Source organism: Anolis sagrei, chromosome 3 (assembly GCF_037176765.1).
Source record: "Anolis sagrei isolate rAnoSag1 chromosome 3, rAnoSag1.mat, whole genome shotgun sequence".
NCBI lineage: Eukaryota > Metazoa > Chordata > Lepidosauria > Squamata > Dactyloidae > Anolis > Anolis sagrei.
In genome coordinates this window covers 1,298,122-1,311,218 of record NC_090023.1, presented here as the reverse complement: position 1 = coordinate 1,311,218, position 13,097 = coordinate 1,298,122, and the positions used below count along the sequence as shown (strand labels likewise).

Below are 13,097 nucleotides of genomic sequence, written 5' to 3'. Positions count from 1 at the left end.
CACGGCAGCATGATTATTATTATTATCTTGCACTAATGCTTCCTCTTCATCTTGGAAAGAAGTGACAAGTGGAGTGCCGCAGGGTTCCGTCCTGGGCCCGGTCCTGTTCAACATCTTTATTAATGACTTAGATGAAGGGCTAGAAGGCATGATCATCCAGTTTGCAGACGACACCAAATTGGGAGGGATAGCCAATAGTCCAGAGGACAGGAGCAGGATTCAAAACGATCTGGACAGATTAGAGAGATGAAGGGCCAAAACTAACAAAATGAAGTTCAACAGTGACAAATGCAAGATACTCCACTTTGGCAGAAAAAATGAAATGCAAAGATACAGAATGGGGGACGCCTGGCTCGAGAGCAGTACGTGTGAAAAAGATCTTGGAGTCCTCGTGGACAACAAGTTAAACATGAGCCAGGAATGTGATGTGGCGGCAAAAAAAGCCAATGGGATTTTGGCCTGCATCAAGAGGAGCCTAGTGTCTAGATCTAGGGAAGTCCTGCTCCCCATGCTCTATCCTGCTTTGGTTAGACCACATCTGGAATATTGTGTCCAATTCTGGCCACCACAATTCAAGAGAGATATTGACAAGCTGGAATGTGTCCAGAGGAGGGCAACTAAAATGATCAAGGGTCTGGAGAACAAGCCCTATGAGGAGCGGCTTAGGGAACTGGGCATGTTTAGCCTGAAGAAGAGAAGGCTGAGAGGAGATATGATGAGAGCCATGTATAAATATGTGAGAGGAAGCCACAGGGAGGAGGAGGGAGCAAGCTTGTTTTCTGCTTCCCTGGAGACTAGGACGCAATGGAAGAATGGCTTCAAACTACAAGAGAGGAGATTCCATCTGAACATTAGGAAGAACTTCCTGACTGTGAGAGCCATTCAGCAGTGGAACTCTCTGCCCCGGAGTGTGGTGGAGGCTCCTTCTTTGGAAGCTTTTAAGCAGAGGCTGGATGGCCATCTGTCAGGGGTGATTTGAATGCAATATTCCTGCTTCTTGGCAGAATGGGGTTGGACTGGATGGCCCATGAGGTCTCTTCCAACTCTTTGATTCTAGGATTCTATGAGAGGCTGGGTGGCCATCTGTCAGGGGTGATTTGAATGCAATATTCCTGCTTCTTGGCAGAATGGGGTTGGACTGGATGGCCCATGAGGTCTCTTCCAACTCTTTGATTCTATGATGATGGTGATTATTATTATTATATTTAGAGACAAAGTTGAAGTCCTTTGGCCACATCATGAGGAGACAGCAAAGCCTAGAGAAGACAATTATGCTGGGGAAAGTGGAAGGCAAAAGGAAGAGGGGCCGACCAAGGGCAAGAGGGATGGATGGCATCCTTGAAGTGACTGGACTGACCTTGAAGGAGCTGGGGGTGGTGACGGCCGACAGGGAGCTCTGGCGTGGGCTGGCCCATGAGGTCACGAAGAGTCGGAGACGACTGAACGAATGAACAACAACAAATTATTATTATATTACTGAAACAAAAACAGGATGACACAGCCAATGAGATATATATGCTGGATTTCGTATCACAAGTCGAACAATCCTCGTATCGAGTAAACACTCCAGTTGCTTCTCGTCAATTCTACCATCACTTGGGATTGCAACATCGACAATCCATAATTTTCCCCCCCACGATCATGAGGTCAGGAGTGTTATTATTATTACTATTATAGTAGAGTCTCGCTTATCCAACATAAATGGGCTGGCAGAACATGTGAAAAGGAATAGCCTATTAAATGTCGAATTAGATTATGATTTTGCAAATTAGGCACCAAAACATCATGTTTCACAACAAACGGACGGAAAAAGCAGTTCAATACACGGTATTGTCCTGTCGTAATTACTGTATTTACGAATTTAGCACCAAAACATCGCAATGTATTGAAACAGCTGTGGATCCGGGTGGGAGGCAGACTGCATTGGATAATACAGAACGTTGGATGAGCGAAGGTCGGATAAGTGAGACTCTATTGTGTCCTGAATCTTCCCTCTCTTCCAGAAGACCCCCCTTCTGCCAATGGAAATAAGGAAGCAGTCCCATTCATTGCCCCCTCCCCACACTGTCGCGAAAGCACAAACTCGCCGGACTCAATGGGAACAGTTTATTAATGAATTTAGTACAACACAGAGCTCTCTTCTGCCCCCCCCTTCCCACCTGCAAGGCCTCAGTCCTTTGATTTGGGGCGGGGGCAAGGCTAGTCAGTGCCTAGGCACAACCCCCCCACCCCACCCAAACACCAACAGCAGCAACATCAGCTTCTCTCTCCCCCTCTCAATTCAGTTAGACTAAATGACATTGTGGGGGGAGGGGAGACCCCCCATTCCCTCCAATATGGACCCCCTCCCTCCCAAAAAAACCCCTCTTCCCTTGCCTCCTCCCTTCCCCTCCAGCAGCTCCGCAAAGGGAGAGAACGCAGTCATTCCTTCCTCACTCGCTCTGCATAAATACACAACTTGCACACTTGCTTTCATTGAAGGGGGAGGGGGGAGCTGCAGTCCGTGAGGGGAGGGGGAGGTGGTCATCTGGGGAGGGGTCTCCAAGGGGAGGAGGTCCCCAGAGGGGTCGGGGGTCATGGTGTCTGGGCACCCCCCTGGCGCTTGGGCTTGAGGGTCCCCAGCAGGGTCTGGACGCCCTTCCGGACGGAGGAGCCCACGCGGCGCGCCACCGAATCCGCAGCTGGAGGGGCCGGCAGGCAGGAGGAGGAGGAGGAGGAAGGGCTGGGGGAGGCCTGGGGGCGGGCGTCCAGGCACTTCTGGTAGCGGAGCTGCGGAGGAAGAGGAAGAGGAGCGGTCAACACAGGGCGGACTCTCAATATAAGGCAAGGTATAATCTTGGCACAGGCAGGAAATGCCGTGGATGGAGAACTATATTGTTGGAAAAACTAACAATCTTGTATGTAGAGACTATTAGGAATGGTGGGAGTTGAAGTCCAAAACACCTGGAGGGTCGAGGTTTGCCCAGGCCTGATCTAAAGGGATTAGGATAACAAGGGGTAGAAATCAATCGTGAGTGTGAGGTCTGTAGAACTGTCTTTGTGTTTGTAGGCGAGGTTTGTAGAACTGTCTTTGTGTTTGTAGGCAAGGTTTGTAGAACTCTCTTTGTGTTTGTAGGCGAGGTCTGTAGAACTGTCTTTGTGTTTGTAGGCGAGGTCTGTAGAACTGTCTTTGTGTTTGTAGGCGAGGTCTGTAGAACTGTCTTTGTGTTTGTAGGTGAGGTCTGTAGAACTGTCTTTGTGTTTGGAGCGAGGTTTGTAGAACTGTCTTTGTGTTTGGAGCGAGGTTTGTAGAACTGTCTTTGTGTTTGTAGGCGAGCTTTGTAGAACTGTCTTTGTGTTTGTAGGCCAGGTTTGTAGAACTGTCTTTGTGTTTGTAGGCGAGGTCTGTAGAACTGTCTTTGTGTTTGTTGGCGAGGTCTGTAGAACTGTCTTTGTGTTTGTAGGCGAGGTCTGTAGAACTGTCTTTGTGTTTGTAGGCAAAGTTTGTAGAACTGTCTTTATGTTTGTAGGCGAGGTCTGTAGAACTGTCTGTGTTTGTAGGCGAGGTTTGTAGAACTGTCTTTGTGTTCGTAGGCAAGTTCTGTAGAACTGTCTTTGTGTTTGTAGGCGAGGTTTGTAGAACTGTCTTTGTGTTTGTAGGCAAGATCTGTAGAACTGTCTTTGTGTTTGTAGGCGAGATCTGTAGAACTGTCTATGTGTCTGTAGGCGAGGTCTGTAAAAATGTCTTTGTGTTTGTAGGCAAGGTCTGTAGAACTGTCTTTGTGTCTGTAGGCGAGGTTTGTAGAACTGTTCTTTGTGTTTGTAGACAAAGTCTGTAGAACTGTTCTTTGTGTTTGTAGACGAGGTCTGTAGAACTGTCTTTGTGTTTGTAGGCGAGGTCTGTAGAACTGTCTTTGTGTTTGGAAGCGAGCTTTGTAGAACTGTCTTTGTGTTTGGAGCGAGCTTTGTAGAACTGTCTTTGTGTTTGGAGCGAGGTTTGTAGAACTGTCTTTGTGTTTGTAGGCAAGGTCTGTAGAACTGTCTTTGTGTCTGTAGGCGAGGTTTGTAGAACTGTTCTTTGTGTTTGTAGACAAAGTCTGTAGAACTGTTCTTTGTGTTTGTAGGCGAGGTCTGTAGAACTGTCTTTGTGTTTGTAGGCGAGGTCTGTAGAACTGTCTTTGTGTTTGGAAGCGAGCTTTGTAGAACTGTCTTTGTGTTTGGAGCGAGCTTTGTAGAACTGTCTTTGTGTTTGGAGCGAGGTTTGTAGAACTGTCTTTGTGTTTGTAGGCGAGCTTTGTAGAACTGTCTTTGTGTTTGTAGGCCAGGTTTGTAGAACTGTCTTTGTGTTTGTAGGCGAGGTCTGTAGAACTGTCTTTGTGTTTGTAGGCAAAGTTTGTAGAACTGTCTTTATGTTTGTAGGCGAGGTCTGTAGAACTGTCTGTGTTTGTAGGCGAGGTTTGTAGAACTGTCTTTGAGTTTGTAGGCAAGTTCTGTAGAACTGTCTTTGTGTTTGTAGAACTGTCTTTGTGTTTGTAGGCAAGATCTGTAGAACGGTCTTTGTGTTTGTAGGCGAGATCTGTAGAACTGTCTATGTGTCTGTAGGCGAGGTCTGTAAAACTGTCTTTGTGTTTGTAGGCAAGGTCTGTAGAACTGTCTTTGTGTCTGTAGGCCAGGTTTGTAGAACTGTTCTTTGTGTTTGTAGACAAGGTCTGTAGAACTGTCTTTGTGTTTGTAGGCGAGGTCTGTAGAACTGTCTTTGTGTTTGGAAGCGAGGTTTGTAGAACTGTCTTTGTGTTTGGAGCGAGGTTTGTAGAACTGTCTTTGTGTTTGGAGCGAGGTTTGTAGAACTGTCTTTGTGTTTGGAGCGAGGTTTGTAGAACTGTCTTTGTGTTTGGAAGCGAGGTTTGTAGAACTGTCTGTGTTTGTAGGCAAAGTTTGTAGAACTGTCTTTATGTTTGTAGGCGAGGTCTGTAGAACTGTCTTTGTGTTTGTAGGCGAGGTTTGTAGAACTGTCTTTGTGTTCGTAAGCGAGGTCTGTTGAACTGTCTTTGTTTTTATAGGCAAGGTTTGTAGAACTGTCTTTGTGTTTGTAGGCAAGGTTTGTAGAACTGTCTTTGTGTTTGTAGGCGAGGTCTGTAGAACTGTCTTTGTGTTTGGAAGCAAGGTTTGTAGAACTGTCTTTGTGGTTGTAGGTGAGGTCTGTAGAACTGTCTTTGTGTTTGTAGGCAAGGTTTGTAGAACTGTCTTTGTGTTTGTAGGCGAGGTCTGTAGAACTGTCTTTGTGTTTTTAGGCAAGGTCTGTAGAACTGTCTTTGTGTTTGCAGGCAAAGTTTGTAGAACTGTCTCTACTGTCTTTGTGTTTGTAGAACATGGCCCGGAATACAGCCCAGAATGCACACAACACCCAGATCATGGATCCACAGCATATGAGACCCTCCCCCCCCCCCCCCCGAGTGACCGTGAAGGCACGTCCCTGCCACTCACCATGCATGCGGCCTGGACAGCCTCGCTTAGCCCAGCAGCGTTGGGTTCACACCAGACCATATGGCAGCGGAAGTCCCCGGGGGCAGCAGCCATGATGAAGGCGAAGGAGCGGACGTCCCTCCCGATGCCCATGAAGGACAGGAAGCGCACCCGGCACTCGCACAGCACAGCCTCCGTCTGCAAGGAGCAAAGAGGAGTCAAGGGGGGGGGGGTCAGAAGGGTCACGACCTGCAAAGGCCCCTCCCTCTCCCCATTTGTCTGCCTTCAATTCATAACACTGATGTTTATCCACTTCTTTGAACTATATTTCTTTTGAAACTTGGGAGGAAAACATAAATGTAAGTGCATTCAAAATAAAGACATTCCTGCAAAACTAGCTGATTTGAGTACTGTTTTCACAGAGGAAAATAGTATAAAAACAAATATGATGATAATTATTATAATAATGATAATAGTAAGTTCAATAATAGCAATTTCAATACTACTACAACTACTAGCAACTTCGCTTTGTGCTCAAGAGGTATAGTGGGGGGAGGAGGTCATTGCTGTGGATGGTGGGCATCCCTCTATTGTTGTTGTTGTTGATTTATGCCCAGCTTTATCCCTCCCAATGGGAACTCCTTCCCCACCCAAACCTGGAAAGTGAGGTCATAGAAGGAAGTGCAAAGTGTGTGGTATGTGTGGGTGTAGGTAAAGGTCAAGGTTTTCCCCTGACATGAAGTCCAGTCATGTCCAACTCTGGGACTCTGATGCTCATCTCCATTTCTAAGCCGAAGAGCCGGCATTGTCCGTAGACACTTCCAAGATCATGTGGCCACTGGCATGACTGCATGGAGCACCGTTACCTTCCCGCCAGAGCGGTACCTATTGATCTACTCACATTTACATGTGTTTGCTAGGTTGGCAGAAGCTGGGGCTAACAGCAGAAGCTCACCCCAATCCCAGGATTCGAACCCAACCTTACATCAGCAAGTTCAGCAGCTCAGCGCTTTAGCACTCTGCGTCACCGGGACTCTTTGTATGTGTGTGTAAATAATAATAATTATAATAATTATTTATAGGCTGCTGTTGTGGCTGAGCTAGTTTCTGACGATGAGGATGATGGGATTGAGATTCCTGTGGGGTTTCAGCTTCCTGGCTCTTTGTCTGTGCCTCAAATCTCTGAGCCTGCTTCCGAGGCTCTCACAGACAGTGCAGTGTCAACACAGCTGTTTTCACCATAAAGGAATTTTAACAAAGGGAATAGCGAGCAGATGCCTTCCCATGATGATACCGAAAGTGCAGATAATTTATTTATAATTTATTTATTTACGTCACTTATATCCCGCCCATATCAGCCCGCAGGCGACTCAGGGCGGTCAAGGATTTGACCCGAGAAGCTCGCCTTGATCTCTGGGTCAGGGGGAGTTCGCGTCTGGCAAGCAGACGGGAGGCTAGCTCGGTGCGAGGTCATCGCAATGCTTTCATGATGCTGAGAGCCTAATGTTTTGATGTTAGAAAGGTATTTAGGCCTCCTGGAAACTCTGTGAAAGCGTCAGTTCAACGTAGCTTACTAGCCTGAAAGCTTCATGGAATAACCTTAGCCTGGAAAGCAGTACGCTTGGGATTTCTTGCATGGTGATTCTTGGGGCAAATGTTTCCTTGCTTGTACCTGGGACTCTGGTTTGAACTTTGCCAATAGGATTATGTCTCCTGCTTTTACCTGAAGATCTTTGGAACTGTATTCTGCATTTAACCTTAATCTCTGGGACTTTGCAATGCTAATTCTTTATTTTGACTTGGATTACTTCCTCAATAAACTGTAAAACTACAGCTCTTGTGTGGTGGTGTTTAGGAGCAAGGTGAAGCCTACTCTGAGTTGCAACAGCCGCCCTATCTCCCCGAGGGGACTCTGGTTTCCTCTCTAAATTGAGATTCAAATCAGCACAGAAAGTGGGATGCATAAATATAGATTTAAATATAGATATATGGTGATTGTGTCTCCCGAGAGAGGAAAGCAGGATGCATTTCTTCCATCCCAAGGCACTGTTTTTTTTTTTTTGTGCATATAAGCAACTCTAAATATAGGGTTTGCTTTAGAATAGTTGGTAGGTAAAAGTAAAGGCTTCTCCTTGACATGAAGTCGAGTTGTGGCCGACTCTGGGACTCTGGTGCTCCTCTCCATGTCTAAGCCGAAGAGCCGGCATTGTCCATAGACACCTCCAAGATCATGTGGCCAGCATGACAGCATGGCGTGCCATTACCTTCCCACCAGAGCGGTACCTATTGATCTACTCACATTTGCATGCTTTCGAACTGCTAGGTTGGCAGAAACTGGGGCTAACAGTGGGAGCTCACTCCACTCCCCGGATTCAAGCCGCAAACCTTCCAATCAGCAAGTTCAGCAAGGCAGCTTCACAACAGGCATTCATTCAATGCCAACAACAGGAATAAATTATTAAAAGCCATTAAAACAATTCATTAATGCTTTAAAATTACTAAAACAGATGGTTAGAGTTTGGAATCCTAGTCCAGGTCAGTTTGGAGAGAAGTCCTCAGTGGAGGCCCCTTTCCCCCAGGATTATAACACTATCGAGAGGGAATTTCCCTTGGAGGGCAAGACTTCTCTTACTCCTGTTGTCTCAGCCACTGTTCTGGCTACAAAACAGGAGCTTTTTTGTTGAGTTCCAGTGCCAGAGAAGTAGATGGCGGAAACAGAAGAACGGCCTGCCTCAGGGGAGCGTGCTTGCTCCATCCATGTTCAACATCTACACAAATGACCAGCCACTGCCAGAAGGGACAGAGAGTTTCATCTATGCTGACGATCGTGCCATTACCACTCAAGCAGGGAGCTTTGAGACGGTAGAACAGAAGCTCTCCGAAGCTCTAGGTGCTCTTACTGCCTATTACAGGGAAAACCAGCTGATCCCTAATCCATCTAAAACACAGACATGCGCCTTTCACCTTAAGAACAGACAAGCATCCCGAGCTCTGAGGATTATTACCTGGGAAGGAAGGAATTCCACTGGAGCATTGCAGTGCACCCAAATATCTGGGAGGAGTCACTCATAGAATCATAGAATCAAAGAGTTGGAAGAGACCCCATGGGCCATCCAGTCCAACCCCCTGCCAAGAAGCAGGAATATTGTAGGTCTGGACCGTGCTCTGACCTACAAGAAGCACTGCCTGAACATCAAGCAAAAAGTGGGCGCTAGAAACAACATCATACGAAAGCTGACTGGCACAACCTGGGGATCACAACCAGACACAGTGAAGACATCTGCCCTTGCGCTTTGCTACTCTGCTGCTGAGTATGCATACCCAGTGTGGAACACATCTCACCATGTTAAAACAGTGGATGTGGCTCTTAATGAGACATGCCACATGAGACGTGCCTGCGCCCTACACCACGGGAGAAATTACACTGCTTAGCCGGTATTGCACCACCTGACATCCGCCAGGAAGTAGCAGCCAATAGTGAAAGGACCAAGGCAGAGACATCTCCAGCTCATCCCCTGTTTGGGTATCAGCCAGCACGTCAATGACTTATAAATCCAGACATAGTTTTCTAAGATCTACAGAGACACTCGCTGGAACACCTCAGCAAGCGAGAGTCCAAAACTGGCAGGCTCAAACCCAGAACCTCAACCAATGGCTGATACCAAATGAGAGACTCCTTCCTGGGCACACAGAAGACTGGGCGACTTGGAAGGCGCTGAACAGACTGCGCTCCGGCACCACGGGATGCAGAGCCAATCTTAAGAAATGGGGCTTCAGTGTGGAATCCTCGGCATGCGAGTGCGGAGAAGAGCAAACCACTGACCACCTGCTGCAATGCAACCTGAGCCCTGCCACATGCACAATGGAGGACCTTCTTGCAGCAACACCAGAGGCACTCCAAGGGGCCAGATACTGGGCAAAGGACATTTAATCAACTACCAAACTCACAAATTTTGTGTTTTGCCTGTTTGTTTTGTTCTGTTAGAAATGTAATACAATTATCTGGTTGCCCCTGACACGATAAATAAATAAAGCCACTGTTCTTAACTAGGAGTCGTTTGCAAGTCAGATGTAACTCGGGGCCTGCCTGTATATGTACGTATATGTGTGTGTGTGTATGTGTATGAATATGTACATCTGTTTGTGTGTGTGATGGTCTCCCAAGAGAGGGAAAGAGGAGAGCAAGGTCTATCTATCTGTTCATCGATGACTGGTTCCTCCACTTGGCACCCTGCTGGCCACACCATCTCTGCCCGCTTGACCTCTGCTGACCCCTGGGGAGGGGGAGTGCTGCCCACCTGCTGGTGGGTGAGGGTGAGGGTGGCGGGGGCCACGCTGAACTGGGTGGGGGTCCACTGCTCCTTGCTGCCCGCTTCCAGGGCCGCCTCCAGCGCCGCGTTGAGGACCTCCATCCCTAGGAACCAATCAGAGAGAGACCCCAAGGGGGGGGGAGTATGTGAGTGAAGAGACCCCTGAAGGAAGCCCCAGCTGGCCAAGGATTCTCTATGCCCACCCCCCATACCCCATACCCCACCCTTGAAGGCCCATTTGGCTGCATTCATTGCCAGCCCCTAACCCCAGCCCATGCACACAACAGCTCCCCCATGTAGAGTGACCAAAAATTGGGGGACTAAACACAACCCCCACCCCATACAGAGCAGCCCCCCCCCCATGTAGATTGACCCAGAATTGGGGAACTAAACACAACCCCCACCCCATACACAGAGCAGCCCCCCCTGTGTAAAGTGATCTGGAATTGGGGGACTAAACACAACCCACACCCCATGCACACAGCAGCCCCCCCCCATGTAGAGTAACCCAGAATTGGGGGACTAAACACAACCCCCACCCCATGCACTCAGCAGCCCCCCCCTCCATGTAGAGTAACCCAGAATTGGGGGACTAAACACAACCCCCACCCCATGCACACAGCAGCCCCCCCCCATGTAGAGTAACCCAAAATTGGGGACTAAACACAACTCCCACCCCATGCATACAGCACCCCCCCCATGTAGAGTAACCCAAAATTGGGGACTAAACACAACCCCCACCCCATGCACACAGCAGCCCCCCCCCATGTAGAGTAACCCAAAATTGGGGACTAAACACAACTCCCACCCCATACACAGAGCAGCCCCCCCCCCCCGTGTAAAGTGATCTGGAATTGGGGGACTAAACACAACCCCCACCCCATGCACAGCGCAGCCCCCCCCCCATGTAGAGTGACCCAGAAATGGGGGTCTAAACACAACCCCCACCCCATGCACACAACAGACCCCCCATGTAGCGTGACCAAAAATTGGGGGACTAAACACAACCCCCACCCCATACACAGAGCTGCCCCCCCCCCATGTAGAGTAACCCAAAATTGGGGGACTAAACACAACTCCCACCCCATGCACACAGCAGCCCCCCCCCCATGTAGAGTAACCCAGAATTGGGGGACGAAACACAACCCCCACCCCATACACAGAGCAGCCCCCCCCCCCGTGTAAAGTGATCTGGAATTGGGGGACTAAACACAACCCCCAACCCATGCACAGCGCAGCCCCCCCCCCCCCGTGTAAAGTGATCTGGAATTGGGGGACTAAACACAACCCCCAACCCATGCACAGCGCAGCCCCCCCCCCCATGTAGAGTGACCCAGAACTGGGGGACTAAACACATCCCCCACCCCATGCACAGATCATCCCCCTCCCCACATTTAGAGTGACCCATAACCATCGCCCTTCCATAAACACGACTTACCCACAGGCTTCGCCACGGAGACACTGCCCAAGTAGTAGACCTGGAACCTCTGGACAGACTCACTTTTGGGGGCTGGGAACTCAACTGCAGATGGATGGATTTGGGGGGGGGGGCAGGAAAAAGCATGTGAAGCCTCCCTTCCAGACCCTTCCCCATATAACCCCCCCCCCACTCCACCCACCTCAAAAGCCAGCCGCTCACCTTGGAAGGGGACATCCACCAGCTTGGAGTGGTCTAGGAAGAGCCCGTTGGGGGGCCCTCGGGGGCTCTGCCGCTCTGCCATGATCTGGGGGGGGGGGGCAAAGTCAGGGGTCGCAAGGGGGTCTCCTGAGTCCCTACACAGCCCCCCCCCCCCAATCAGTGCTATAGGGAAGGACAGGGTTCCTGAGTCCGAAGGCAGCCCAGGTCGGAGTGAGCTCCCGACCATTAAACGTCTAGCTTGCTGTTGACCTATTATTTATTTACAGTATTTGTATACCGCTTTTCTCACCCCGAGGGGGACTCAAAGTGGTTTACACATAAGTAATGGCAAGAATTCAATGCCAGTACAATCAATTACAATTATATACTACAATTAGACATAAATAAAATTTAAAAAATGCATCCATGAGCAATAACACAATCATTAAAACAACAACAACAACAACAACAACAACAACAATAATAATGTATTGTCGAAGGCTTTCATGGCTGGAATCACTAGGTTCTTGTGGGTTTTTTCGGGCTATAGAGCCATGTTCTAGAGGCATTCTCTCCTGACGTTTCGCCTGCATCTATGGCAAGCATCCTCAGAGGTAGTGAGGTCTGTTGGAAGTGGGAAAAATGGGTTTATATATCTGTGGAATGACCGGGGTGGGGCAAGGAGCTCTTCCCTGCTGCAGTTAGGTGTGAAAGTTTAGCTGATCACCTCCATTAGCATTTGAAGGCCTGCCTGAGCCTGGGAAAATCTGTTGCTGGGAGGTGTTAATCTGTGCCTGGATTTTTCCTCTCTGTTGTTTAGCTGTTATAATTTTAGAGCTTTTTAATACTGGTAGCCAGATTTTGTTCATTTTCATGGTCTCTTCCTTTCTGTTGAAATTGTCCACATGCTTGTGGATTTCAGTGGCTTCTCTGTGTAGCCTGACATGGTGGTTGTTGGTGTGGTCCAGCATTTCTGTGTTCTCAAATAATATGCTGTGTCCAGGCTGGTTCATTATAATAATAATAATAATAAACCTTTATTTATACCCCGCTACCATCTCCCGCAGGACTCGGTGCGGCTTACAAGAGGCCGAGCCCAAACACATCAAGAAAACACAACAACAACAACAATGCAACAATAAATAACTCATAACAAAACAATAAAACTGTCTCGTCCGTCGAATCGCCGTTCCAGTCATTGTCTTTCCGAAATGCTGCATACATTTACTTCTACTGCCCAAAAGCCTGGTCCCAAAACCATGATTTTAATTTTTTTCCTAAAAGCCAGGAGGGAGGGAGCGGATCTTATCTCATTTGGGAGTGTGTTCCATAGACGGAGGGGCCACTGCCAAGAAGGCCCTGTCACTCGTCCCCGCCAGACGCTTTTGTGCTGTTGACGGGAGTGAGAGCAGGGCCTCCCCGGATTATCTTAGATTACGAGGTGGGACATAAGGATGGATGTGTTCGGACAAGTAAGCTGGGCCAGAACTGTATAGAGCTTTATAGGTCAAAACCAGCACTTTGAATCGGGCTCGGAGGTGGACCATCAGCCAGTGGAGCTGGCATAGCAGGGGGGGACCTATGCAGCCTGAAAGACAGTTGCCTCTGTCAAGTAGGAAATTTAGGTACCGCTTTATGCGGGGAGGCTAATTTAACTAATTTACGACACCATAAAACTCTCCAGCAGCATGCAGAAGAATGAGGAAGTACTCCATCAAGGTGTTACA

General features: G+C 48.5%; 1 protein-coding gene across 2 annotated transcripts in view; it reads right to left on the bottom strand.

Moving 5' to 3' along the window:
• Positions 1-1,830: 1,830 nt before the first annotated feature.
• Positions 1,831-13,097, bottom strand: part of APBB1 (amyloid beta precursor protein binding family B member 1) — a 41,214-nt gene continuing 29,947 nt past the window's right edge. For both annotated transcript variants that reach the window (XM_067466388.1, XM_067466389.1), the window contains exons 11-15: positions 11,392-11,476; positions 11,191-11,274; positions 9,741-9,856; positions 5,464-5,640; positions 1,831-2,769 (exon numbers count right to left, since the gene is read on the bottom strand). In XM_067466388.1, the coding sequence (XP_067322489.1) occupies positions 2,575-2,769; positions 5,464-5,640; positions 9,741-9,856; positions 11,191-11,274; positions 11,392-11,476 (657 nt within the window). In that variant the 3' untranslated portion in view covers positions 1,831-2,574. The remainder of the gene's footprint in view (positions 2,770-5,463; positions 5,641-9,740; positions 9,857-11,190; positions 11,275-11,391; positions 11,477-13,097) is intronic.